General features: G+C 41.8%; 1 protein-coding gene and 1 long non-coding RNA gene across 4 annotated transcripts in view; one reads left to right on the top strand and one right to left on the bottom strand.

Annotated features, from left to right (window-relative positions):
- Positions 1 to 900, top strand: part of LOC146035559 (uncharacterized) — a 955-nt gene extending 55 nt beyond the window's left edge. Inside the window, exons 1-3 of the long non-coding RNA XR_014460675.1 lie at positions 1 to 89; positions 188 to 467; positions 808 to 900. The exon at positions 1 to 89 is cut by the window's left edge and continues 55 nt beyond it. This is a non-coding gene — a long non-coding RNA (uncharacterized LOC146035559). The remainder of the gene's footprint in view (positions 90 to 187; positions 468 to 807) is intronic.
- Positions 901 to 14566: 13666 nt separating this feature from the next.
- LOC146035556 (BTB/POZ domain-containing protein KCTD12-like) lies at positions 14567 to 24654 on the bottom strand. 3 transcript variants are annotated; one of them, XR_014460674.1, is made up of 3 exons: positions 24417 to 24654; positions 16271 to 18473; positions 14567 to 16225 (listed from the first exon to the last, which is right to left on the bottom strand). XR_014460674.1 is itself a non-coding variant. In XM_083159081.1 (2 exons), the coding sequence occupies exon 2, from the start codon at positions 18455 to 18457 to the stop codon at positions 17594 to 17596; it is 864 nt and encodes a 287-aa protein (XP_083015207.1). In that variant the 5' UTR covers positions 18458 to 18473; positions 24250 to 24654; the 3' UTR covers positions 14567 to 17593. The 3 variants fall into 3 exon arrangements, 2 of the variants coding, with proteins under 2 accessions (XP_083015207.1, XP_083015206.1); XM_083159081.1 differs by having other exon boundaries at positions 14567 to 18473; positions 24250 to 24654; XM_083159080.1 differs by having other exon boundaries at positions 14567 to 18473.
- Positions 24655 to 24968: the final 314 nt, after the last annotated feature.

Below are 24968 nucleotides of genomic sequence, written 5' to 3'. Positions count from 1 at the left end.
GCTAGCCCCATAAATAACCTGAGAGGAGTTCAGGATTTCATTCAGCACTTTGGAATCCTGGTATCCACATCCGGTTTAGCTCCTGCTTGGTAAGTGCCTGCTATCATTATGAATTCGAATACTGTCACATATTTGAAAATCTTCTATGCATGTATTGAAAGGGGACAATATGTTTTTCATTTTATAGCCTGATTTTCCTGTTACCCTGTTTTGTGGAAACTTGGGGTAATCAATTCCCCCTAAAACCAACTCACCTGACTTGGAATACACTGAACAGCCAGTATTTATTGCTATACCTGATCATCAGGGGTATGTAATTACCAACACCTGTCTCGGTCAAAATTGAGGTTTACAATGCACTTTTACAGCAAGGCTATCATTTTTCTGCTTAGGATTGCGAGTTGATTCTTCATTTGGGAAATCTGGTCCCTTAATTGCAAGAATCCTATCCACGAAATTTGCTTTCGGTATGATTAATAATCCAAATTAATTACTCCTCACTGGGTTCTTATTCTTTCTTTTTCCTCCATTAATTATTGAATGGCAACACTACTGGTTTTAATCACCTTTTTTCCTGAATAAGGTCCTTTTTCTATGCACTACAGTTTATGTATTGGTGGTCATATTGATTAGACCTCTCCTAAGAAAAATTATTCTTATTTAATGACCTCTCCTTCATCCTCCTCGTCCTTGATTTTTTTCTCCTTCCCTTCATCATGCTCTTCTCGTTTTATATATATAAACATTTTTGTATTGTATTAATTTTATGTATGTGTAAAATCACACTGATTTTATTATGATTCACAGTGTGAAATCTGTCTGTACAAATCTGCTATAATGCCCCTGAGGAAGTCAAGTTTTTGACGAAACGCGTTGGGCTACCGACATCTTGCAGAAGACACTTTTGAATAAAAGTTGTTTTTTTTAAAACATTTTATTGTAACTCATTGAAGTATTATTTGTGATTGTAATTTGAGGCGCACTCTGAACTCCCTTCTATCTCATATATATATATATATATATATATATATACGTCCATTAACCGGCACTCTCAGCATATAGAAGAAATTGGACCCGGTGCAAATCCTCTGAGCTAATCCAGCCCAAACATATAACCATCCAATGCGACTGCACACTCGGGTACTTTAAAGAAGAAATCAGCTGACGTCCACACACAGGGTGATAGCAACGTTTCAATGCTTTACTGCATTTTTATCAAGCTCAAGGAGCTTGATAAAAATGCAGTAAAGCATTGAAACGTTGCTATCACCCTGTGTGTGGACGTCAGCTGATTTCTTCTTTAAAGTACCCGAGTGTGCAGTCGCATTGGATGGTTATATATATATATATATATATATATATAATTCAGTGTGTCTTTTTTTTTTTTTTTTTACTTTTACAGCAGCTCATGCTGCTGCTGCTGCGCCTGGCGGGGGGGGGCGGGAGGGGGGAGCGCTGCGTGCGCTCAGCGCTTCCCCTACTGAGGACCTGCCAGGCTGCCGGGTGAGTGGGTGGGGGGGCTCCTGCTCATCGGTGGTGATCGGTGCTGTATTTAACAGCACCGATCACCACCGTTTTCTGTGTTACCGAGCGGCTTAGCCGCCGGTAACACAGGAAACGCTGTGAATGGCTGTTCAGATTTGAACAGCCAATCACAGCGATCGCCGACCGGGGGGGGCATCCCTGCCCCCCCTGGGCGGCGAGGGGGGATGTCTGCTGTCAGGGACAGCAGACATCTCCTAACTGTCACTGCGTCTATAGACGCGGTGACAGTTAGAAGCCATGACGTATATATACGTCATGTGTCGGGAAGTACATCCCGGCCATGACGTATATATACGTCAAATGTCGGGAAGGGGTTAATATATATAACCACTAAAACATACAAACTAAATTTATTATATAAACTTTTAATTGCTAAGCTGTTTGTGGATACCGATCAGTGGAGACTACTGGCCGAGAGGTGGAATGCAGATATACCGCATATCCGGACTGCTTCGCAACTGGTTCATTCGCATGTAAGAGTATTGAAATCACTTAAATCAGTTTATTTACAGGAAGTACATATCCGCACGTTGCATAGAGCTTATATAACGCCTTATAGGCGAAGACATATGGTACCCGATGAACAAGGATCCTGCATAAAGTGTGGTACAATTAAGGCGGATTATGCACATTGTATGTGGGACTGCTACAAATTGCGGAGGTTTTGGTGCAAAATTACCTGTTTTATCAACACAATGCTGTCAGTTTGTTGGATGGTAGACCCTTCGGCTTGTATGGGAATATCATTCGATCACTGGCCCTTGGACTCTATTAGGTCAGAAGACTTTCACATTTTAATAACTACAATCACAGTAGCAAGGAAATGCATTCTGTTTAATTGGACCAAGAAAATAGCACCAACTCTGGACACTGTTAAAAGGAAATTATTGCAGATATTGTATTTTGAAAAAAAGTATGCACGTTTAGAACAGCAGTCCGGAATGCGGAGGTTTTACGCAAAATGGTCACCATTCATAAACACACTGGACGAAAGTATGAAATCACATGTCTTGTTTGATGTAGAAAACCTTTAATATAAGTTTAAACAATTTAGATTTAACTTTATTCAAGCATTGCACATTTACACAGGTTAAGATGTAAGGTTGTCTAAAGCAACAGAGATATGGGGTTAATTATCCCCCCCTTGTTATAAGATTCAGGCTGTCATAGGTGTATCTCACATCTTGGCTAGACTCCATTGTCTTGCCTATTGGTTGCACTCTGTGAAGATGATCTAAACAAAAGAGTTATATATATATTTACATATATTTAATATTATCAGAGGAATGGGAAATTACCTCCCCCCTCCCCCCCCCTGGACCCTCACTCCGCCCTCCCCCCTCCTCTTTACCCCTCCCTCCCCATCTTGTCTACGTGTATATGTTTATACTGTTTAGTTAAAGTAACAGGTACAGATATGTTAAGGCTAAGGTCTTATGATATTATAATTATATGTCTCCAAATGCCAATTTATGTTGGATCCGATGCCTTTTTGTTATTATTGAGGATAGTATATTTGGAAAACATTCAGAAACATTGTATATATAGATAATATGACATAATGTATTTAATTGTACTGAATGTGACGACCAAATATTGAAACATGTCTTACCAATTTCTAATGTGTAACTTTTGTAACGTACTGATTGAAAAATCCAATAAAAAGATTTAAAAAAAAAAAAAAAACACAGCACAGAGATAGTTATTCCTGGGATGTTGTCCAATGGTGCAGAGGGGATACAAATCTACCCTCTGCACACAGTGGAACCTCCTTGTGGAAAGGAAGACAGGGATGAGGTAATACCTGTAAGGGGTAGCGACATTCACAATACGTGGACACGATTGGAACGTCATTCAATCATCTCAAATTTCCCTGATCCCAGGAAAAATCTGGCAAAGTGTCAGAATTTTGTAAGGCAGCTGGGAAATTCAGATGAGCCCACCAATGAGGATTGGCGACACATGTTGAGAGCTTGCCTCCCTTCACACATAGATATCCCGAATTTTATTCGGGATAGTGGTGTGGAGGGCGATAAGATTTTAACTGAACAAGGCAACCAGGAAAATATACGCCTAATAAATATACAATTGGGTGTATATTTCCCTGCGACGGTTGAAAATATCCAGAAGTTCACTATCAAACAAAGAGATGGTGAATCTGCCAGCGGATATTTCAACCGTGCTTTGCAGGCATTGCAAAAACACACTGGTGTCCCTGACCCCAAGGACAACATACATTGTAAGGGAGTGATTGTCTCTGTGCTGATACAAGGTCTTAAGGAAAACTTGAGAACCCACATAGAAACCATTTTCCCCAACTGCAGAGAAACCATTTTCCCCAACTGCAGAGAAATGACCATAAACACACTAAGAAAATCTGCTGTTGATATAGACAAACAACTTATGAAAGAAATGCAAAGAAACGGTGTGCTTAAATTGATAGCAGTTAGCAGTCACGCTTTCAGTAAGGCCCCAACCAAAAACATGCAACACACACGGCCAGACACGGTAAGACAGAAACAAACAGTGTGTTTCAACTGTGGTAAGGAAGGACACCTAGCCAGAAATTGAAGGGTAGGGAACCATAGGAAACATAACACATACATAATTGACTGGGAGACACACTGGAAGGAGACAAGTAGGTCTCAACACATAGCCATAGCCCCACCTTGTAGCCAACGCCGCCCTAAGCACGACACATATATGTAAACAGGGAGTAAAACATACATATACCCCACAACCAGGTAACATGACACAATATCTGAAGGAGGAGCCTAAGATATGGGTAGCGTAATGGTTTAAAAATGAAAGTTTTTTTTTTTGTTTAAACCTGCTAACAACATTCCTTCTTGATCTAGGTTGTGCCAAACAAATTGCAGTTACAATTGGGGTAACAGAAAAAGTGCAGCATTACCCATTGGTAAAACAAATAGAGATCATAATTGGGCCCCTGCATACCAAATATTCTGTCTTATTGACTGCAGCGGCTGCGATTTACCTTCTAATTACAGAACTACCTTGAAAAATAAGTTATGACTGCTTCTGGGCTCCGGAAGATTCATAACTTAGAGACAACAGGACCAGTATGCACGAACAAGATGCAAAATTGTTAGATATACCTCCATGACTAATGCTGCACTGTACTGTTATATATTTTAACCCATCTAAGGTAGCTTAAAACTACAGCATGAATACCGAGTTCCCTTTGAACTAAAGATGGGCAGGACACAGTATTAATGGCAACGATAGATTCAATAGAAACCCATTTAAAAACAAACAGCATAGCGCCCCAAAGTACAGCTTCACCATTTTGAAACATGAAGTCTAGCTGGAAAAGTACCCAGTGAAATAACAAGGTTCCCAAAAGAGAACCTTTTAGCAAATACCCCTAGGCACAGCCTATAGTCACAACCCCACTGGGTAAGAGAAAGGAGGGAGGGCTTACAGATCAGAACAGGAGTTGAAAAGGGTGAGAACCAAATAGTTGAGAGCCAATTCCCCCATAGTGCCAAATCCGGGTGTCATCCAAATAAAAGAGAAACTTCTGTTGCAATAAATGTACACATTGCTGTCATTAATTTTTCTACCCTTTTGATTTTTTTTTTCATTTTTCCCTCTCCTCTTCTGTTCCAGATACTTTAAGAGCCACGAAGCCTCTCCCCCAGGTCTTGCGGGATTGCACGCTGTCCTCACAGCCCACAAATGGCTTGATACCGATACAATGGGTCAATGATTTATTGTTATGTCCTGACTCATCCATAACATCAGTAGATGGCGATAGACAACTTCTGGTGTATTCCCCTGAGGCAGGACATAAGGTATCGCAGGACAGATTGCAGTTGTGCCTGAACGGGGGAGGGGGATAGGGGGGAATCTGGGACACAGTAGTAACCACAACCCCACAAATGATAGAAAAGTAGTTCGAAAAATCTGTCGCACACCCAGCAGAGAAATACCTATTATGAATATGCAGTACCCCGTAAAACAGCACGAGTGGACAAGAGAGTAGTCACACTATTTTTCAGTAAATTTTGAACAAAGTCCCAGTAACCTTAAGCATTGCTCCTTACGTTACCCAGGGCAACCACAGCCACCATCTTGTGAAAAGCAGTCCAAGAAGTGCACAAAGCATTCCCCTTCAACAGAGAATGAAAAGGGTTGTAAAACGCATTTACATATGAATAGGTGCAATCACAAAACCCATGTCCTCACAGACAGATGTGGATAGTAAAGAATGAGAAACAGGCCTGATTACAGCCCTTGCCCTGGGTATGACTGACACAGGAGACCATGTGATTTGGAATACTAGACATCTGCTGAGTGTGCGACAGATATAGGGGGTTATTCTAGTTCATACTTTCTGACAAAATCCTTCTTAGATGGACAAAACCATGTGCACTGCGGGTGGGGCAGATGTAACTTGTGCAGAGAGAATTAGATTTGGGTGGGGTTTTTCTTCAAAGTGAGATCTATATTGCAGTGTAAAATAAAGCAGTCAGTATTTTCCCTGCACAGAAACAAAATAACTCACCCAAATCTAATTGTATCTGCACATGTTACATCTGCCCCCCTGCAGTGCACATGGTTTTGTCCATCTAAGAAGGATTTTGTCAGAAAGAATGAACTAGAATAAACCCCATAGTGACTTAAGAAACCTGGTGATGCCAGCCTGACCAATGTCGTACTGCAGTGTACAATTAAAACCCAGTTACTCGAACGTCTCCCACTTGTCTACACAGTGTAGTTGCCATAGCACTACCGGTAAACAAGCTTGAGGATATGGTGTTGGGCTATGTTTTAACTAAGTTATCCTACTCATGTAGTCTGGACACTCCTAAAATTCTGCCTAAACATAAGAAAAATATTCATCAGCCAAGTTCACTAAATGGGAACTTGCATTGATGAATTCTATAAATGTTACCAGTAAAATGGGTAATATTGTAAACCCAGCAACACTCTTACCAGGTGTGCCCTCCAAGGCACAAAGGGTGGGGGCTGAGGTTGCTGGAATGGTGGAAGTTAGTGGGAGCCTAGACGAATATGATTGCATGACATGTTTGAATCAGACCTTTGCAGCATGTCCCCAAAGGGTGGTAACAACCCATTGGAAGAGGTAATTCATTTTTTTCCCTCTTTCTTCCACAACACTGAGATGGGAAAATTGTACACTGGCTATACCGTAATAGATGGAGAAGGTATAGTAGAGGCTGGACCCCTTGGACGTCTCACTCAGCAACAGCAGCCTCATTAGTAGTGCTGCGGGCTGAGAGAAAAACAGCCAATATATTTACATTTGTTGGGGTAATGTAGAAGATCTTGGGCCCTATGGCGCCTCAGAGATGTTTGTTTCAGTAGCTGGCACTCCAGTGGCGCAAGTGTTGTAAGTTTAAAAGATTCCTGACAGCCACACAGCTGCCGGACAGAGTGGCTGTTATCAAGTGTAAAGCCCACACCTTCGATAAGGATTCAGTGTCACTTGATAATGAACATGCTGGCAAGGCAGCTGGGTGAGCCATGCGCTCTAAGGATAATGTTTGTGTTCCCCCTGTAAATGTCAGTGTATTCACATAGAAATGCAAGATTTGTGTCCCCTGCAGGAGAAAGCAGTCTGGAAGCCGAAGGGATGTGGACAGGAATAGAAAGATGGACAAGGAAAACCAGTGACTCTGAGAACATGCTAAACTGTCAGGGCAGAGATAGCCTATGGCCTGACTTGCCTTGGCAGGGAAGGTATGTGAAATACAAGAGGGGATTTGTGTAATAGGGCGCTTAGGTGATGATATTGAAAAGAGATCTCATACATACAGAATTATCCTGTTTGAATCCAGGATCTGATTGTTAAACAATTTTTCTGTTTAAATCCAAAATCTGATTGCTACCTGATGAGACAAAGAGCCAAAACAAAACCTAGTGCAATTCTGTTGGGCAAAATATAACAATTTATTTGTCTCACAGGACACTTACAAACAAACAGATAAAATAGGCATGTAACCACCGACTGTGGTACTTTGTGTCCTTCAATACTGAGGTTTTACCATCCGCAGCAGGTCCCAAGTTGAAATTGAGGGTGGTGAGGGAGAGAGTGCCGGCTCCACTTTCCTTCACGAATACTGTGCTTCTGGTTTTTTCTCTCAGTACAAGGCTCCAATGTCACCAGCCTGATGCATTTCGGACCTTCCTAGTCCTTCGTCAGAGGCTTGGTGACTGGCTGTAGCTATGCTGTGTATATACCCCTTCCGCCCTTAGCATAATTTAATTCAGGTGCTGCGACCGTCTCCCTCATCCTCCCCAATCAGGGGGATCTCTTTCAGCGTCCTTGCGCTGACTTCCGAGTTTCCAGTGTCCAGAGAGAGTTGTGGAACGCACGATGCGCTCCACTACCGCGTTCCTTCCTGTCTAGCGCTACACTTCCGGGATTCGGAAGTGTAAGCGAGGTATGGAACGCACATTGCGTTCCAATCGGACGGGACAATTCTTACTTCCTGAAAGCGGCACTTGTCATTCACTTTTGCGTTCCTCCTGTTCTCCGTGCAGATCTCAGTTTTCAGAGGGTTATATAATGGGTCATTATAACGTCCATTGTACATGCATAAATGACAAATTAAATAGGGTATAAAAAGAGATAAAAGACGATGGTTAAAATATTGCAAAAGATACATTTGAATAAAAACCATTAAAAGTACAAATTATTAAACAGTTTAAAAAGGTTAAGAAGAGATTTCATAAAAAGCATTTCAATTCGAAGTCACCATTTAAACCATATGGCACCAATGTGTTCAGCTTATATATCCACCTCATTTCATTTTGGGATAATCTCTGGTCTATATTTTTATTTCTCCAGTCTGGTGCTACTGTTTGTATACCCAAAAATGATTTCAGGTGACATTCTTTTGAATTGTGTTTGACTTTAAAATGTGACGACACGGTATGGGTGGCCAAGCCCTTTCTAATGTTGTAGATATGCTTATCCAACCGCGTTTTTAATGGTCTGGTAGTTTTACCGACATAAAAAAGACCGCAGTCACATTCTAAAACATAAATAAAAAATTTTGTATTGCAGGTTATAAAATCTCGAATTTTGTATGTAAAATTATTAACCTTAAAATCTTTTTGTTTACTTGGACCTTTAGTGCATCTGCAAATTAGGCACATTCCACAGCGGTGGAATCCCTGACTCCTTGTGCAAATCCTTTTTTCTTCTATAAGTTTACTTTGGACCAGTTTAAAGTAAACTTATAGAAGAAAAAAGGATCAGCACAAGGAGTCAGGGATTCCACCGCTGTGGAATGTGCCTAATGTGCAGATGCACTAAAGGTCCAAGTAAACAAAAAGATTTTAAGGTTAATGATTTTACATACAAAATTCGAGATTTTATAACCTGCAATACAAAAATTTTTATTTATGTTTTAGAATGTGACTGCGGTCTTTTTTATGTCGGTAAAACTACCAGACCATTAAAAACGCGGTTGGCTGAGCATATCTACAACATTAGAAAGGGCTTGGCCACCCATACCGTGTTGTCACATTTTAAAGTCAAACACAATTCAAAAGAATGTCACCTGAAATCATTTTTGGGTATACAAACAGTAGCACCAGACTGGAGAAATAAAAATATAGACCAGAGATTATCCCAAAATGAAATGAGGTGGAAATATAAGCTGAACACATTGGTGCCATATGGTTTAAATGGTGACTTCGAATTGAAATGCTTTTTATGAAATCTCTTCTTAACCTTTTTAAACTGTTTAATAATTTGTACTTTTAATGGTTTTTATTCAAATGTATCTTTTGCAGTATTTTAACCATCGTCTTTGATCTCTTTTTATACCCTATTTAATTTGTCATTTATGCATGTACAATGGACGTTATAATGACCCATTATATAACCCTCTGAAAACTGAGATCTGCACGGAGAACAGGAGGAACGCAAAAGTGAATGACAAGTGCCGCTTTCAGGAAGTAAGAATGGTCCCGTCCGATTGGAACGCAATGTGCGTTCCATACCTCGCTTACACTTCCGAATCCCGGAAGTGTAGCACTAGACAGGAAGGAACGCGGTAGTGGAGCGCATCGTGCGTTCCACAACTCTCTCTGGACACTGGAAACTCGGAAGTCACCGCAAGGACGCTGAAAGAGATCCCCCTGATTGGGGAGGATGAGGGAGACGGTCGCAGCACCTGAATTAAATTATGCTAAGGGCGGAAGGGGTATATACACAGCATAGCTACAGCCAGTCACCAAGCCTCTGACGAAGGACTAGGAAGGTCCGAAATGCATCAGGCTGGTGACATTGGAGCCTTGTACTGAGAGAAAAAACCAGAAGCACAGTATTCGTGAAGGAAAGTGGAGCCGGCACTCTCTCCCTCACCACCCTCAATTTCAACTTGGGACCTGCTGCGGATGGTAAAACCTCAGTATTGAAGGACACAAAGTACCACAGTCGGTGGTTACATGCCTATTTTATCTGTTTGTTTGTAAGTGTCCTGTGAGACAAATAAATTGTTATATTTTGCCCAACAGAATTGCACTAGGTTTTGTTTTGGCTCTTTGTCTCATCAGGTAGCAATCAGATTTTGGATTTAAACAGAAAAATTGTTTAACAATCAGATCCTGGATTCAAACAGGATAATTCTGTATGTATGAGATCTCTTTTCAATATCATCACCTAAGCGCCCTATTACACAAATCCCCTCTTGTATTTCACTTGTTTTTCTTGACCTGTGGTGAAGGTCTTGTGTGTTAAGTGGGCTGCACTGGTGTAATATCAGCGCCATCTTTTGAACTAAAACCCCAAATCTTGCAGGGAAGGTATGTTGAAATTAGTCCGAAATTACTGGTGTGCCCACAGACAGGTAAGACGACAGGGTCATGCCTTACTTGTCTGGGGAAAGATACTGAAACGGCTGTTCCCACAGAGCCATCTCCACATCCCTCCTCCAGCAGGATCTTCTGCAGGTAATACAAATTGACTTTGTACAGTCCACCCTAGAAGCGTTTAGTTATTTATTTACTTATTTTTTTTTATATGTGTTGATGTTTGTGTGTATAGATATGGTAGCCCAGAAGCACCCCTGAGTACGCAAGTGTATATGAAAGGTTTTAAGTCATGTGTAAACCTCTAGGGACTGATGGTACACCCCACACTCTCTGATGACCCCAAATAACTGCTAAGGTGGAGAAGGTGAAGGGTACTATCAAGAACAAACTGGGTAAAGTTATAGCTGAAAGAGAATTGCTATGGCCAGGGGCACTACCCATTGTGCTGCATAGTAGTAGAATAACTCTCAGAACTCCACCTCATTTGTCCCCATCGAAACATTGCTTGGCGGGCAGCCACACGTTATGGTAATCCCACAAGATAGATCCTAGACCCCACCACGAACTGACCCATGTTTCAAATATAATGCAAATGATGTATCCACACCTGGAAAACTGCAGCAAAAGGACTTTGTTGACACCTGTTGTGAACTGTCATAACCATGAACCAGGAGATGTTGTTGTTTCCCATGCTTTGCCATATACAGGTTGTTTGATAGACCTTTGAAAAGAACCACCCCAAGTCTTGTTGACCAGCACTACCTCAATAACAAAGTCGCAGAGAGAGAGATTCGGGTACGTTCGTCCTACTGCCAAAAGACCAGAAACCCAGAAGGTCCTTACATTCAAGAGAGAAATAAATAAATCGCTAGAGGCATCATTTCGGGAGGACTGGAGAGCAGCTAAGGTCAAGCAACCTGTACAAGCTACAAAAAGGACTGTGACACACCCCACTGGTAACAGGTTGGAAGGATCACTAACAAGTTTTTTTCTCCATTTTTCTCCATTATTTTGGGTCCTATTTTTGTCTCCCCCCCCCCCACTATCCGTTCTTATCCCCAAAGTCAAGGATACTGCTTTCGCACTGCTGCCAGGTATTGGGCAGATGATACAGAGTTCTGAGAGTGTGTTACCTGACCCAATTTAGGTCAAGATAGAATCTCTAAGCTTGATACGTTACCCAGGACCGGGTGTTGGTAAGGAGGTTTGATAGTAATAATACCAGCATACTCAAAAGCATACCAGAAAGAGAGACAACAAAGAATTCAAGGGTCTGTTGTCACAAACAATGCCTACCAAAGGATGCCATATCTGAAAAATTGTATATAGTGTAACCTCCCCTGTTTTTATTTTTATCCCAAAATTGTACATTATCCTTCGTCACCCTGAGTAGATTGTTCGATAAATGTGGCCCCTCATTTATCCATGATCCTGGATTGGCCAAAGAGCAGATGGTTTACTCCCCTTATATGTTTAATTCAAAGAGCCCAAAATTTCTCTGTTAGGATTATGAATTTCTATGTTTTAGGAAATAATTTTGTACTGTGACAGTTTTGTATTTACTGCCAAAGGGTGGACTGTTAAAGTCGAGTTACACACATGCCATTTTAGGATAGTATGGCCGCCATTTTGGTTCGCAGAGTTGCGCAAATAAAGTATAATACCCGAGTCTGTGTAACGAAGTGGACCATAAGCGCAGCCATACTAACACACATAAATTCATAATGTGCCACTAACACTAAATAAAATTTAGTTAATTAAAGAATTAGTGCACTACATATAGTTTAATTAGAAATACACGATTGTTTCTGTACATGTTTGGGATCTAAAGATAGCTATCCCTGAGCTGGCTGGGGCTCTCTCTCTTTTTGGCACTACATCTCTCCCCTCATCCTGACCGGGCTAAGTTCAATTTGAACATAGCGAGCTCCGACCGAACTGCGCTGCAATATTTCTACAAGTATATGACGGTAAAATTTGTATTCCTGTTCTGTGTAATGTGGCTGATTATATTATGTATCTGTTTCTGTTCCCTTGTTAGTTTAAAGTATATTTATTATTGTTAGTTTAACTGTATCAAGTGTAACACTGTGTTCTTACTTTCTGTAATCCCCTATTGTCCGCTAGGGACTAAATACACCATTTGGAGAATCTATCTCCTCACTTTGTTATATCTTTGTCTCGTCTATTATTCGCATCTAGCAATAAGGTATATTACGGACATTGTCCATAAAAGGTATTCGCAGTTTAAGTACTAAGTACTGCGAAGGAATTTCCCATTACTGTTATTGATCCAGCGTGTACAATACACGGAAAAGGTCCGCTACGCTGCGCTATGCTTTGTTCGCACGTAGCTAGAGATAAAGGGTACGCAAGTTACGGAAAGAGAACGTAAACTGCGCATTTCACTTATTGTTCTTCTGGTTATATTAATATCGGTATCGACAAGCCCTAAAAAGACATACTATACTTTGAACCTGTTGTACAGCAGCTCCGTATTGCTTTGGCATAGACTGTGCACTACATGGACACACAACGGTACATTTATAGTTCACGTTAGAATAGATTTGGTGAAGCAGCCGCAAACATGGCACAGGACATTTGTAGACCTCTCAATGCTAAGCTTTCAAATCAGATCCATCTCCCTAGAAAATCACAGAGTGGGATGTGAGGGCTGCTAATTACCTGTTAGGTTTCCTTTAAAGGTTATCTCTTGTTAACTAGTTTTCCTATGCCCATTATGTGTACTAGGAGAGATGCAAAGACAGAACACATTCCATGTTAGGGAATGTGACATGACATTAGCATGTCATAGTTTATAGGATTGGAGTTACAAACAATTCATCAATAGTGAAAACACCATTAACTTTCTTCTGTGCTGGAATGCTGGTGCTTGCCGCTGTCAGGAAGTATAATAAACTGCATTGGTAATTATTAGATTTAATTTCACACATCAGTAAAACAAAACACTTTTCCTTTAAATGCTAGATTGTGACATAAGAGAATTGCCTGTGTGTGTATTCTTCTATGCCCCAAATGTTTATAAAGCTGTAGATGCTGGGGAAATTACTAATCTCTAGCCAAATGTGAGTTTATAAATCTTTATGCTTTCTGTAGGCTTCATGGACATTTCTCCACCACTACAACAGTGGGAAAGACGTACTTCTGCACTAGCACCTCAGAATGGTAGTAACTCTGCCCCTGGGATCATCTTTTTTTATTCACAGCCCTGGGCAAGAAAGTACAAAAGGACCACATGGTATAACCCCAGACTATGGCTAGGGGGATAGGACAAATTAGTAAAATATTTTCCTAGGTGACAATGTAACTTTACAATGCAGAAATGTAGGAAAAATGGTTGTGCTACCTGCTATAAGCACTTCATACTAATGCCTTTTTTTGGAATTTGATCACCACTCTGATTGGAACTTCATAACAGATGTTGCTACACCTCAGTAATACCTTTTTCACACTGCTAGATAACCTGTGTCGACCTGGATAGGCGTGCAAGGGCCATGTTAAATATTCCAGGTCCAGCAACGTGACAATCCAACCTGGGATAAAAGCAGAGTTATTCCTGGGTTGGACTCGGGTTGTTGGGCAGTGTGAACGGGTAACCCTGGTCGAGCGACCCTGGTCCCCTTTCACTTCTATGGAGGAGGCAGCAATAAGCCAGGTTGCTGTGGGCAGCAAACAGTGGAAATGTTGGGTCGCTCCCGGGATGGACCAAAACCTGCATGCGACCCAGCATTTCCGTGAAAGGGGTATAGATCCACAGAGCCACAGTGCAACACTGCACCTTCCTCCCTCATTCCTTCAAACTATATATCCCTCGATAATAGCTGGTGTTAACAGAAACTGAAGTGTTAGGGTGGGTACACATGTATACGATGTTAGGATGGTTTGCCATATTGGAACACAAAATTGTCTACATTGTGCAAGCAGGTCTGCAAGCTCTTGTGGGTTGCATGCAATGTTATCCAGTTGGCCATGCTGAATGGATAACTGGAAAAGATTGCACCTCAATTACTTTACTTTAATGAAAGACAGTGAGAGATTGTTCTGTTATTCACTAAACATCTAGTGTGTACGGCCAGTCGCTTAGGTGTATACCCAATGTAATATACCGTATGTAGTACTGAAATAGTGCAGTTCATTTAATAGTAAATAAATACAATTTATAATAATGACTTCTGCAAGAAAATAAAATGTATACATTTTATTTATATATTATTTAGTGTTTCCATTTATTTACTTGCATTTGATGAGGACACTGAGTAAAGGCCCCTATACACTATGCGATTTGGCCCCGAGTTCACCCGATTCTGGAGGATTGGGACGAGAAATCGGGTGAAATTGGCCAAATTGCGTAGGGTATGACATCTGATCTGATGCACGGTCCCGTGCGCATCGGATCAGATACAGATGTCGGACGGTCTGCACATAAGATTAAGCATGTGTAGCCGTCTGGGGGAGCATCAGGAGCAGGCTGGCAGTGGGGACCTGTCCGGGGAGCGGCAGGAGCAGGGAGTGGTCCGGGGAGCGGCACGAGATGTACCTGCAGGCAGGGAGCGGGGACCGCGCTGCAGTGCAGACTCAGAGCAGTGAGACCGGGGGCGCGGCGGGAGAATATAAATAAATCCTATTCAAAAGACTGGTGGGCGCTGATTGGCTGGGAACTCAGCCAATCAGCAGCCGCCCAGTCTTTTGAATAGGATGGTTTCTATTCTCCCGCTGCTCTGCGGTCCCCACGGCGAGCGGGAGAATAGAATTCATTTTGTTGAAAATAGTGAATTCAAACACATGAGCCGGAAATACCAAAATAAGTGATGTCTTGCTAAGAGCTTTTTGGCTCAGTTCATAAGCCATTTAATCCTTAACTTCAGGTTCTCTAATGTGTTTTCTTGCATTGTAAACATTTTAGGACAATTAACTAAACTATTTACAAAACTACAGTAAAATCTCAAACCTCCCAAATTGGTTTAAAAAATTCCCTTGGTTGCTGATAATTTGATGACGAGCATTGGCAAAATAAGTGTATTTACATTACTAAAACAAGCTGCTTAATTCAGCTTATTGCACGATGAGTCCACCTCGTCTTGTTTCTGGTTTATGGCAAGTCATTACAACCTGTGTGTCTGCAGCTGTCCAACAGGTGTACCAGTTTATATGTGTTTTTCTGAAAGTCTGCATTAGATGAATTTTTGCAAACACATTTAACTGTACTCTTCTTGTCTCCCCAATTCCATCTCTTAAGGCACGGGTGTCAAACACAAGGCCCGCGGGCCAAATCCGGCCCGCCAGACCTCGTCATGTGGCCCGCGTGAGGAGATAGCATGCAGGGGCAGTGTGTCTAAAACAGGAGTGCTGCGGGCCGCGTCCACGTCCGCGGCCGCCTTACCTGTTCCTCCACTGTCGGCGGCCATGTTCCTGTAGGCACATATGTATGCGGCTACAGAAACATGGCCGCCGGCCTCCACGGCTATGTGGAGGAGGGCCAGGCCGCCTGTTCACTCTGATGCCCGGCAGTGACAGACACTGGGTGGGGACGTCATGACGCCGCCCGCCCATGCATCTGTAGAGAAGTAGGAGCAGGCAGGGAAGCTGGACCGGGAGTCGGGGACAGTGTGGCCGCAGCAAACAGTGAAGAAAAGCTGGAAGCCGCAGCAGCTGCAGGACAGATGGAGAAACAGTAAGTGAGGATGAGGATCACACTCACAATAAAAAAATATATATATCTGCTGTTTCCTGAGGTGTCCCCGTGTATAATAATAATAATGCCATGACACCACAGGCTGCTCCTCCTGTATAATCATTTATGTGTCATGGCATTACTTTTATTATATTATACAGGGGGAGCAGCCTGTGGTGTCATGGCATTCATTTTATATTATACAGGGGGAGCAGCCTGTGGTGTCATGGCAATATAATTATACAGGGGGACCTACAGATACAACCGGCCCTTTGAGGGTGACCAAACTGCTGATGCGGCCCCTGATGAATTTGAGTTTGACACCCCTGTCTTAAGGTATGTGTGGCAATAGGAGGCAGAGGTCATGATGCCCAAGTACAGTGGTGTCAAAATGGGTGGGTGGGTACTTTTTACCCGATCCAAGGTCTGATGGAGAGGCTCTGGACCCGCCCTCCTCCCCCAATGCAAGCAGCCAGGCAGTGGAAGAGTGAGAGGACAGCCTTTCTCCTCAGCTCAGCACACACTGCCCAGTGCTGTGTACTGAGCTGGAGAGAGAGTGGCAGCTAGAATGGACGCCTGTCCTTTCTCCCTGTGGTGGTGGTGTGTGATGCCACCCACACTCCCACATGCCCAAAGGGGCACGGCCACATCTCCCTGCAGTGACCATGCCCCCTCCCGGTGCCACCCCTCTTTGTTTTATCAGGGGCCAGCTGACCTGTCAGAGCCTCTGCCCAAGTATCATGGGGTAAATATACTAAAGCTTATAAAAATGAAAAGAATTGGTGTTGTCAATATTAACCAATCAGATTCTGTCTATCATTTCTCTCCTAGAGATTGGATGGAAACTCAATGTTGCTTGCATGTGGCATTGAACTTCCGGCTATCTCTGACTCAGACCCTCAATCATGCAAGGCTGAATAGGAGCAAGCGTATACTTGCTGGGAATGAGCAAAGTGCTAAGATCTGCATTAGCTGGAATGTACAGTTGATGTACAGTAGACATTTTTGGAGGTTTTAAGTTAGAGGTGGTATTCTCTTATATAAAAAAATAATATTGTTTTAAAAGCCTCCACATTTTTAAAGCAAACATTGAATCGGTATTAAACATTTACTGCAGCCATTGCAGTGGACGCAGTGAAATGTATTTGATGAATTGTTGGGAAGTATTTGATGTACTAAAAGCTTAAGTGGCAAATCATAACTTGCTTTCTTCACAAACATTTCTCAAAACAAACAAAATCCCATGAAAAACATATAAATAATCATGAAACATTTACACTTAACCAATGTACAGTAGTAAAGGAAGGGATAGTGAGAAGGAGGATGAGGCTTGGTAAATTCTTCCAGTCAAGGACAATATTCTTCTGGAGAAACAATCTAAATGAAAGTACTGAATGGAGAATTTGGACGGTACCGAAGGCAGGAGCTGGGAATCTACATAGGCTTGTAGGAAGTCTATTTCTATTGGTGAATCAGCAGGAAACAGGAAGGAAAAGGTGGGTAGGAGAATGGTCTATTGTTTTTTTCATTTAGGTTGGGTCACTCACGGTAGAAAACGTATTCAGTGTAAGATGTCCAGATCTTGTCATCTGTTTGATCATGAGCAAAGGCGCATGTTCCTGTGGAGTTACAGGCCACCATATGAAATCCAGCATCAGCCAGCCTATCAAATGCTTGTTCCAGAAAATTGAATTTCAGGTAGTACCTGGATGTATACCTTTCAGGTGGTCGATCTGGATCACGACTCTCATTCAGTGTGTCACCAAAAACTTCTTTAGCTAGTGAGGTCTTGCCACAGACCATTATTCTTGCCACCCTTCTAAATTTGGCATCGGTTTGACTGTCTCTGCCCAATGTATATGAGCCACGATAGCCAATAGTGATGAAACCAGACCGATACAGGTCTGGTATAATTGACTGGTTCCCAGTAGATGCAACCAGAGCAGCACTGACAGATGCTAGATTCCTAGTAACCTCATTATTGGGTGACTGTTCCTCAGAGTCACTTTGGAATGCATCATCTACAACAGAGTTCTGCTTACTGACTCTTGGTGCCAGAATTTTTACTAACTCTGGGAGTTTGAAGTACTCAGCCTCTCTCTTAAGTCTGCTTCTCTCTGGAAAATGTTCAGGAAGCACAAGTTGTTGGTCTCTCATATAGTCCAAGACATATCGGAAGAGAAATCCGTCACGATCTAAAAAGTAGCGACCTTTACTGTCTCTGGCCAACAGACGAGTATTCTTTTGTGAAAACATCTCCCACAGAAGGGACCCAGGAACACTGACCAAAGTGAGAAAACGGGTTATGTAGACTTGTCCACCAACATTTAGTTCTATAATGTCTGGAAATGGGAAAATGTCATCTACTTGTCTGATACAGCTCAAGTTGTCTGGAAGGGCCATCTTTATTTTATGTGACCTGTATGTAGAGAAAAAAATATATAATTAGTATTTTGAATTTTCATGAAATCTTAATTTTTTAACAACCCAACAGCAGTTCGAGTTTGCCAGAGGTGCAGCATTCTAGCCACACTTTTAAAGCGAAAATTATTTACAATGCATAGTTTTGCCTTGTAAATGACTGCTGCTTTGAAAGAATGTTCAAGTTAGTACAACATCCTGCACCTCCAGAGAACTCGGACTGTATTGCATCTCGCTGTACATTTTTTTCTACATTTAACATAAATGCAGGGGTTAAAGTGAAGGGGAACGGGGTAGAACTGAGTTCCACCACCTCTAATGATGAGGTGGAACATTTTAACCTCCACATTGGCCCTGAACAGTAATTCTCACAGAAAAGCATTCTAGTTTGCAGGGGGTGCCAAAAACCCTACCACTGGGACATTTCTACATAGATGCAGATGTGTTGCTGTAATCGAGTGCATCCAGAGATGCACAATCACTCACACAAAAGAAGGCTATATTCAGAGAATTTGTACCTGACATAGGGCTGGTGTGTCCAATGGTGCAACTTAAGGCTCACCGAGATGGAACTGTACCAATACAAGTGGTATAAATAATATAGGATGTGTCATTAGCATAAAAACACAGATGCTGTAAAAGAGGCAGCCGTGTCCAGATGTGTCTCAGAATCAACCTCAATGTGACAAAAACCAAAGTCTTCCTTAAAATATTATTTTATCTTATTAAAATACTGTGTACATTGGCTTAAACACTGATGAAGAAAATAGCTACAGTATGCCAGAAAATATCCCATTGAAGAATTAAAACAGACCGTTACTGTAATTTATAAGAAATTATGAGAATTATGTATGTTCCTTACACATTACTTTAGGAAATATGTGATGTGTGCAGGGTGTATAAACTAATTTAATTAGGATCTATTTTAAAGGCCCCCATACACCAGAACAACATTGGATCCGAATGCAGAATCTTGATGCAAAGGATCGTGTGCACATTGTGCATATTCTCGCTATGATGCGTGGTCCCTTGGCTCTCATTGTGATCGTAAGCAGATTGTATGTGCATTGTAAGCACATAGGATCCCTTGTTTGACCGCTCCGTGACCTGCATATGATCAGGTCATATGCAGGTCGTCCTGATGTATGGCCATTTTAACTTTTCCTGTCCACTATATGGTGCACGCTGTATCAAACAGAAGTTATCTGCATTTTACATCCTCAGAAATAAAAAGCGGATCTTGGCCTGTATTTACAGTTTGACACATCTCTGCAACCTCACCACCCCTTACCTATTTGAATACATCCATGTGCCCAGTTGATGCCAGTTACTCCACTCAGCAGGAAATCTAAATGTGTCTGAAATGCTCATGTAATTGCTTAAAGTTCTGTGCGCTTTGCTAAAGAGCATGCAGAGAGCGAGATCTGTCTGTAAAACTGGCCTGCCTGCAAATCTGAATGAATGTATATGAACGGAAATTTGTGCACACTATGCAAAAGTGTAAACTCTATAATTCAATACTTTTTCAATAGTTGCTGAATATACTTGATTTATTTTTAATTATATCTTATACTGAGTGAGAGGACACCAGACGTGTCTATTATCTGTAGCTGCTTGGGGTGCTTGGTATACTGGATAAAATATTGTAAGTCTAGAAATGTGTTTCTACAATGACCTCCTGCAACATAAAATGGCTCATTATTCTGGTTGATTCACAGCTGGGCTGTGTTCGCACGGGGACTCTGGGGCAACGTGCGGCCCCGTATCGGAATGCCCAGCATATGGGAATGCTGGGCATTCTCATGTTAATGAGGTCATGATGCAGGTGTGGGCAGCTGACATCACCAGATGTCAACTGGCCGCCCACTTTCCCCAAGCATCCACATATACATAAGTGGTTTCAGAATCACTTTTTTATGCGTGCGCCTTCACCATCACATTTGTAGGCCCTGCGAGCGAATCACCCTTGCGAATGGTTGGCGCAAGCCAACCATTTGAAAAGCGGGGTTTGGTGGACTCGCAAGGCTGCGAATTCGCAGCCTTGCAAATAAACCAGAATAACCCTCTATATGCATAGGGTGAGTCACAATTCTACCAGCTCAGCGATGGCATAGAATACATACATAGATGGCATACTCTTTTTGTGGAGTGGGAATTGCTGTGCGACTATGCACAAAGCAGGAAAATCTGTAAAAATGTGATCTCTGCATCCCTGGATCAAATTTTAACGATAGTTTAACTAAACAAAACTTATTTTCCCACTACAAATCAGTATAAGCACCAGCATCCGCCTCCTTGCTTTAATCAGTAGGCTCTCGTCCCCCCCCCTTGTGCCCCCCAATACCTTCTTTGCAAAATTTTGCTTTGCAACAATCGCTGCTATTTCTCTCTGCAAACCTATGCACTTTAGAAAGACATCTACACACCACAGAGCAAATCGAACAACCAAATGGGATTTCACACTGCCGCTCGGCCATATTGCCAACTGTAAATAAGTTCTATTATGTGTTATCTGCTTGTGATTTAAACAGTAATTTTTATCTTTTAAATAAATCTAAGCAAATAAAGGCAACAATATAAAAAACATGTGACCCATCTCACTGCAGAAAAGGGTATAAAACCACAGGACACTTAAACCTAAAATATTTACACTTTTGACAAATGTTTCTTCTAAAATGACTTTATGCTAACATAATTTTATGAATCAGCAGCAAATGGTCTTATTAAATTTTTTTGTTTACAGCACCCTTGTGTACTGTTTAATCAGATTTATTTATTGGTGTACATTCTATCTATCAGTACTTGGAGAGCATATTTAAACTGGATACACACCTAAAGATTTATGTACCCATTATGTCTGGTGAGAACAAAAATCTAGAAATGTATAGGAGCAAAGGACAATCAATAATTTGCTCCCAAATGCTGGGAAATGGTTACATTTGTTACATGAAAGGGATTTAACCATTTCGTCTTAATGACCACTGTCTGTTTTTCAGTATTTGGGAGCAAATGGTTGATTGTTGTATTGTCCCATAAAGTACCAAATTTTTGTTCCCAGAAGACAGCTTGGACAGATAAATCTTTAGGCGTGTATGTATCCATCCCTAGATATCTAGTTTACCTGAAACCATCCTACTTGAACAGATGGGCCCACTTATTATAGTTACTTTGGGCCTTATTCTGGTCTGTGCGTACTTTCCCGAACTCTTTCGGATGGCGTTTTTTAGCCGTCTGCGCATGCGTGAGCAACGCTATGCGCATGTGCCACGCATGGTCTCTGTACTTGTTTGCACTAATACCGTACAGAAATGTGCACCGCATTCACTCTGGAGATATGAGCGTATTATGGGCGTCATTCGGAAATACACAGGGGCGTAGTTTCAAAGTGGGCTAAACTGGGCGTAAACATGGGCGTACACGAGGGAGTGCACTAATTATGGTACGCGTACATTCGGACAGCACACCGAATGCACACGAACAAAAAGGCAGGAAACATGCGGTCTTCATACGCAAGTATTGCTTTGCGGACACCACTCGGTCATGCGCTAGGCATTCGGAACGCCCAATCAGTACGGGCGCACCTCAACCAATGTCAGCTGAACACAATACAATCCACTCCTTTACTCATTAATTACACTCTTGTCATTGCTTCAATTGGAACCATTGCAGCTTAAATGGACCATTAAAAACAATCCCTTTTTAATGAGGTTGCCTATTTGCATAAGTGGGTCATGTAGCAGATTTCGGTGTTCAGATAAGAGTGGTGATTTTTGCGAAAATACACTGCATTGGTGCGTACGGCCAGGTTCCCGTCCGTTCTGACGCGGTAAGAGCGTGCAAACGCTGTAAGACCGTGCAGAATATGTGTGTGTCCACCGCACACGCAAGGTTTGGATGTCGTCCGTAAACACGCCCTGTTCTTCTAGTGTGAGTCCGTTCGTAGGTGGAGTTTCGGTGGGCATTTCTTCGGACGATGTCCGCACAGCGTGGCGTGCGGACCGCTCCGAAAGATTTCGGAAATGTACGCACCAACCAGAATAACCTCCTTTATTGTCTCTCAGCAATATAATAATAAAGGCCCATACACACTAAGATTATCTGTCTGATTGGAATGAAAATCTGGAAATTCTTGGGAGCAAATGACAATTGACCATTTGCTCCTAAACAGGGAAATCAGCCAAAAATGGTCATTTAGACAACTTGTTTAAATCAATGTATGCAGATGGCTGCTTTTGGGAGCAAATGGTTGATTGTAATTTGTTCCTAAAAATGTCCAGATTTTCATTCCAAGCAGCCAACTTGGAAAGATAATGTTATAGTGTGCATGGCTAACCCACCAATTTGAAGCCAAATTATACCCCGTTCACATTGCAAATGGCAGGTTGCACCTGAGATTTGGACATGGGTCTATCCTGGAAGCGAAGTGGCATTTGCAAAGTTTAAGCTCCACAGCGACCCGGCAATAGGCTGACATCAGACGGGTCACTGACGTCAGATGGGCGGACTGATGGAGCATCATCCACTGGAGGGGGAGAAGGCAGTGTTTGTAGCTGACCCTGTCTCCAAGTGCTGCCTCCTCCATAGTGAGAACGGGACCCGGGTCGCTCAAACCGGGTTACCCATACACACTGCACAGCAACCCGGATCTAACCTGGGATTAACCCTTCTTTTAACTCGGGTCAGAATGTAAGGTTGCTGGACCTGGGAAATTTGAAAAGTCCTTTTCACACCACACAGAGACCTGACCTGGGTTATTATTGCAATGTGAAAGGGTATAAAAGAATTATTGGCTTTATTTGACATCCCATATACTAAATAGAGATAGTGATGTTTGATTAAATAAATGATTTTGCAAACAGTATCAGAAGACCTGGGAAATATATTTTCTCCCATATTTTATACCCCTCAGAGACACATGATGAGGCTGAATTACAGTAGTAGCTGTGGCTTAAACTGTTAGCAGCAGAGATTAGCAGAATTGCTTTCCTTTTAATCCGTTTTGATAGCTCTAACAAGGACTATAAATAGTTAAACAGGCAGAAGGGGATCAGGAAGACAGTTAGTGGGGATGTGAAAAGACAATGAAAAACATTGAAGTTACTGAACATACAATGAGCATTGGATGTTTTGTAACCTAACAGATATTCCAATATAATATCAATCAGACAAGAAACATTGTTAAAAATGTATCTGGTGTTATGATAAGGAGAAGAGGGGTCGTTTTAAATATATAGATTTCTGTAAGCATACACAGTAACTCCCAAAGAGCCCATTAAAGCACACTGCAGTATGTACAAATTACTACAGCTATTGCATGTAGGCCGGTTGTTGAGTCAGGAGGAGGAGTATTAAGCAGTCACGTACACTGGCAAGTGTATACACGTTACAATTATTATATGGAGAAGTGGGAGGTGTATAGTGACATATTTTTTTATGCTTTAATGCAGATAACAAAGCAGGCTCTGAGGGATGTGAGGATACTATGTTTTTATTGAAGATAATATTTAATATACTGGCAGGTTAGGACCATTTTGACGAGGGGTCAGCCTTACTTTCTGGTTTCTGATTCATTTGCAGCAAAATAGCCATTATTATCTGTGGCGTAAATACCCTCATGCATGTCCCATATTTTATTATTAGCATAAACTTCTTTCTATAACTGTAACAAAATCAACAAATGCCTAAATGGTGACATCCGCATCACACCATCATAGTAAAGGTTCATATGGGGACTATCCTTTGTTCACATTGTGCAGTCACTTTAACAATCTCACCTTCACATAGAAGAGTTAATCAACCAGCAAGCATCCGTCTGAAGACACTGTCCGTGGCATATGCTATTGCATTGTTGTCATTAGTGCAAGATTAAGTCCCCAAGAGGCACCACTTGTAAATTAATTCCTTTGTAACATTTCACAAAATATCCCGTAAGCAGATCTACCTGTGTTATCCTTGTTGTGCAGCAAAAATCCTCAGGGCTGTGGGTTTAGTATTGAAGCCTTCTCTCTCTCCGCCTGCCTCCTTCTTTCTCTTCTTCCAACACTAATGGTGCTTTAATTTTGATGAGCACTGAGCAGTGAGACACTCCCCCTTATGTATTTATGTGTGTGTGTGTGTGTGTGTGTGTGTGTGTGTGTGTGTGTGTCTGTGTGTGTGTGTGTGTGTGTGTGTGTCTGTGTGAGTGTGTGTGAATGTCATTGTAAATGCCTGCCTGCTTTGTTTAAGAAATAATGAATTCTGCAAAAAGACTGGGGAATACTCTTATGTTACAGTCAGAGAAAGGACTGCCTATTATCAGGTGCAGGATCACATATTGCAAGGCTATTAATGACAGAGGAACCACTTACTTTCGACCAATCATATATCTATCTATCTATCTATCTATCTATCTATCTATCTATCTATCTATCTATATATCTGAAAAAGGGGACCTGGACAAGACCCCAGAACACCGGACCGGACATCAACTCTGCATTCCAGAGCTTGTAGTGTC

Source organism: Crinia signifera, chromosome 9, assembly GCF_055691185.1.
Source record: "Crinia signifera chromosome 9, ASM5569118v1, whole genome shotgun sequence".
NCBI lineage: Eukaryota > Metazoa > Chordata > Amphibia > Anura > Myobatrachidae > Crinia > Crinia signifera.
Note: the sequence above shows the minus strand (reverse complement) of the source record. Positions and strands in the feature narration are given on the sequence as shown.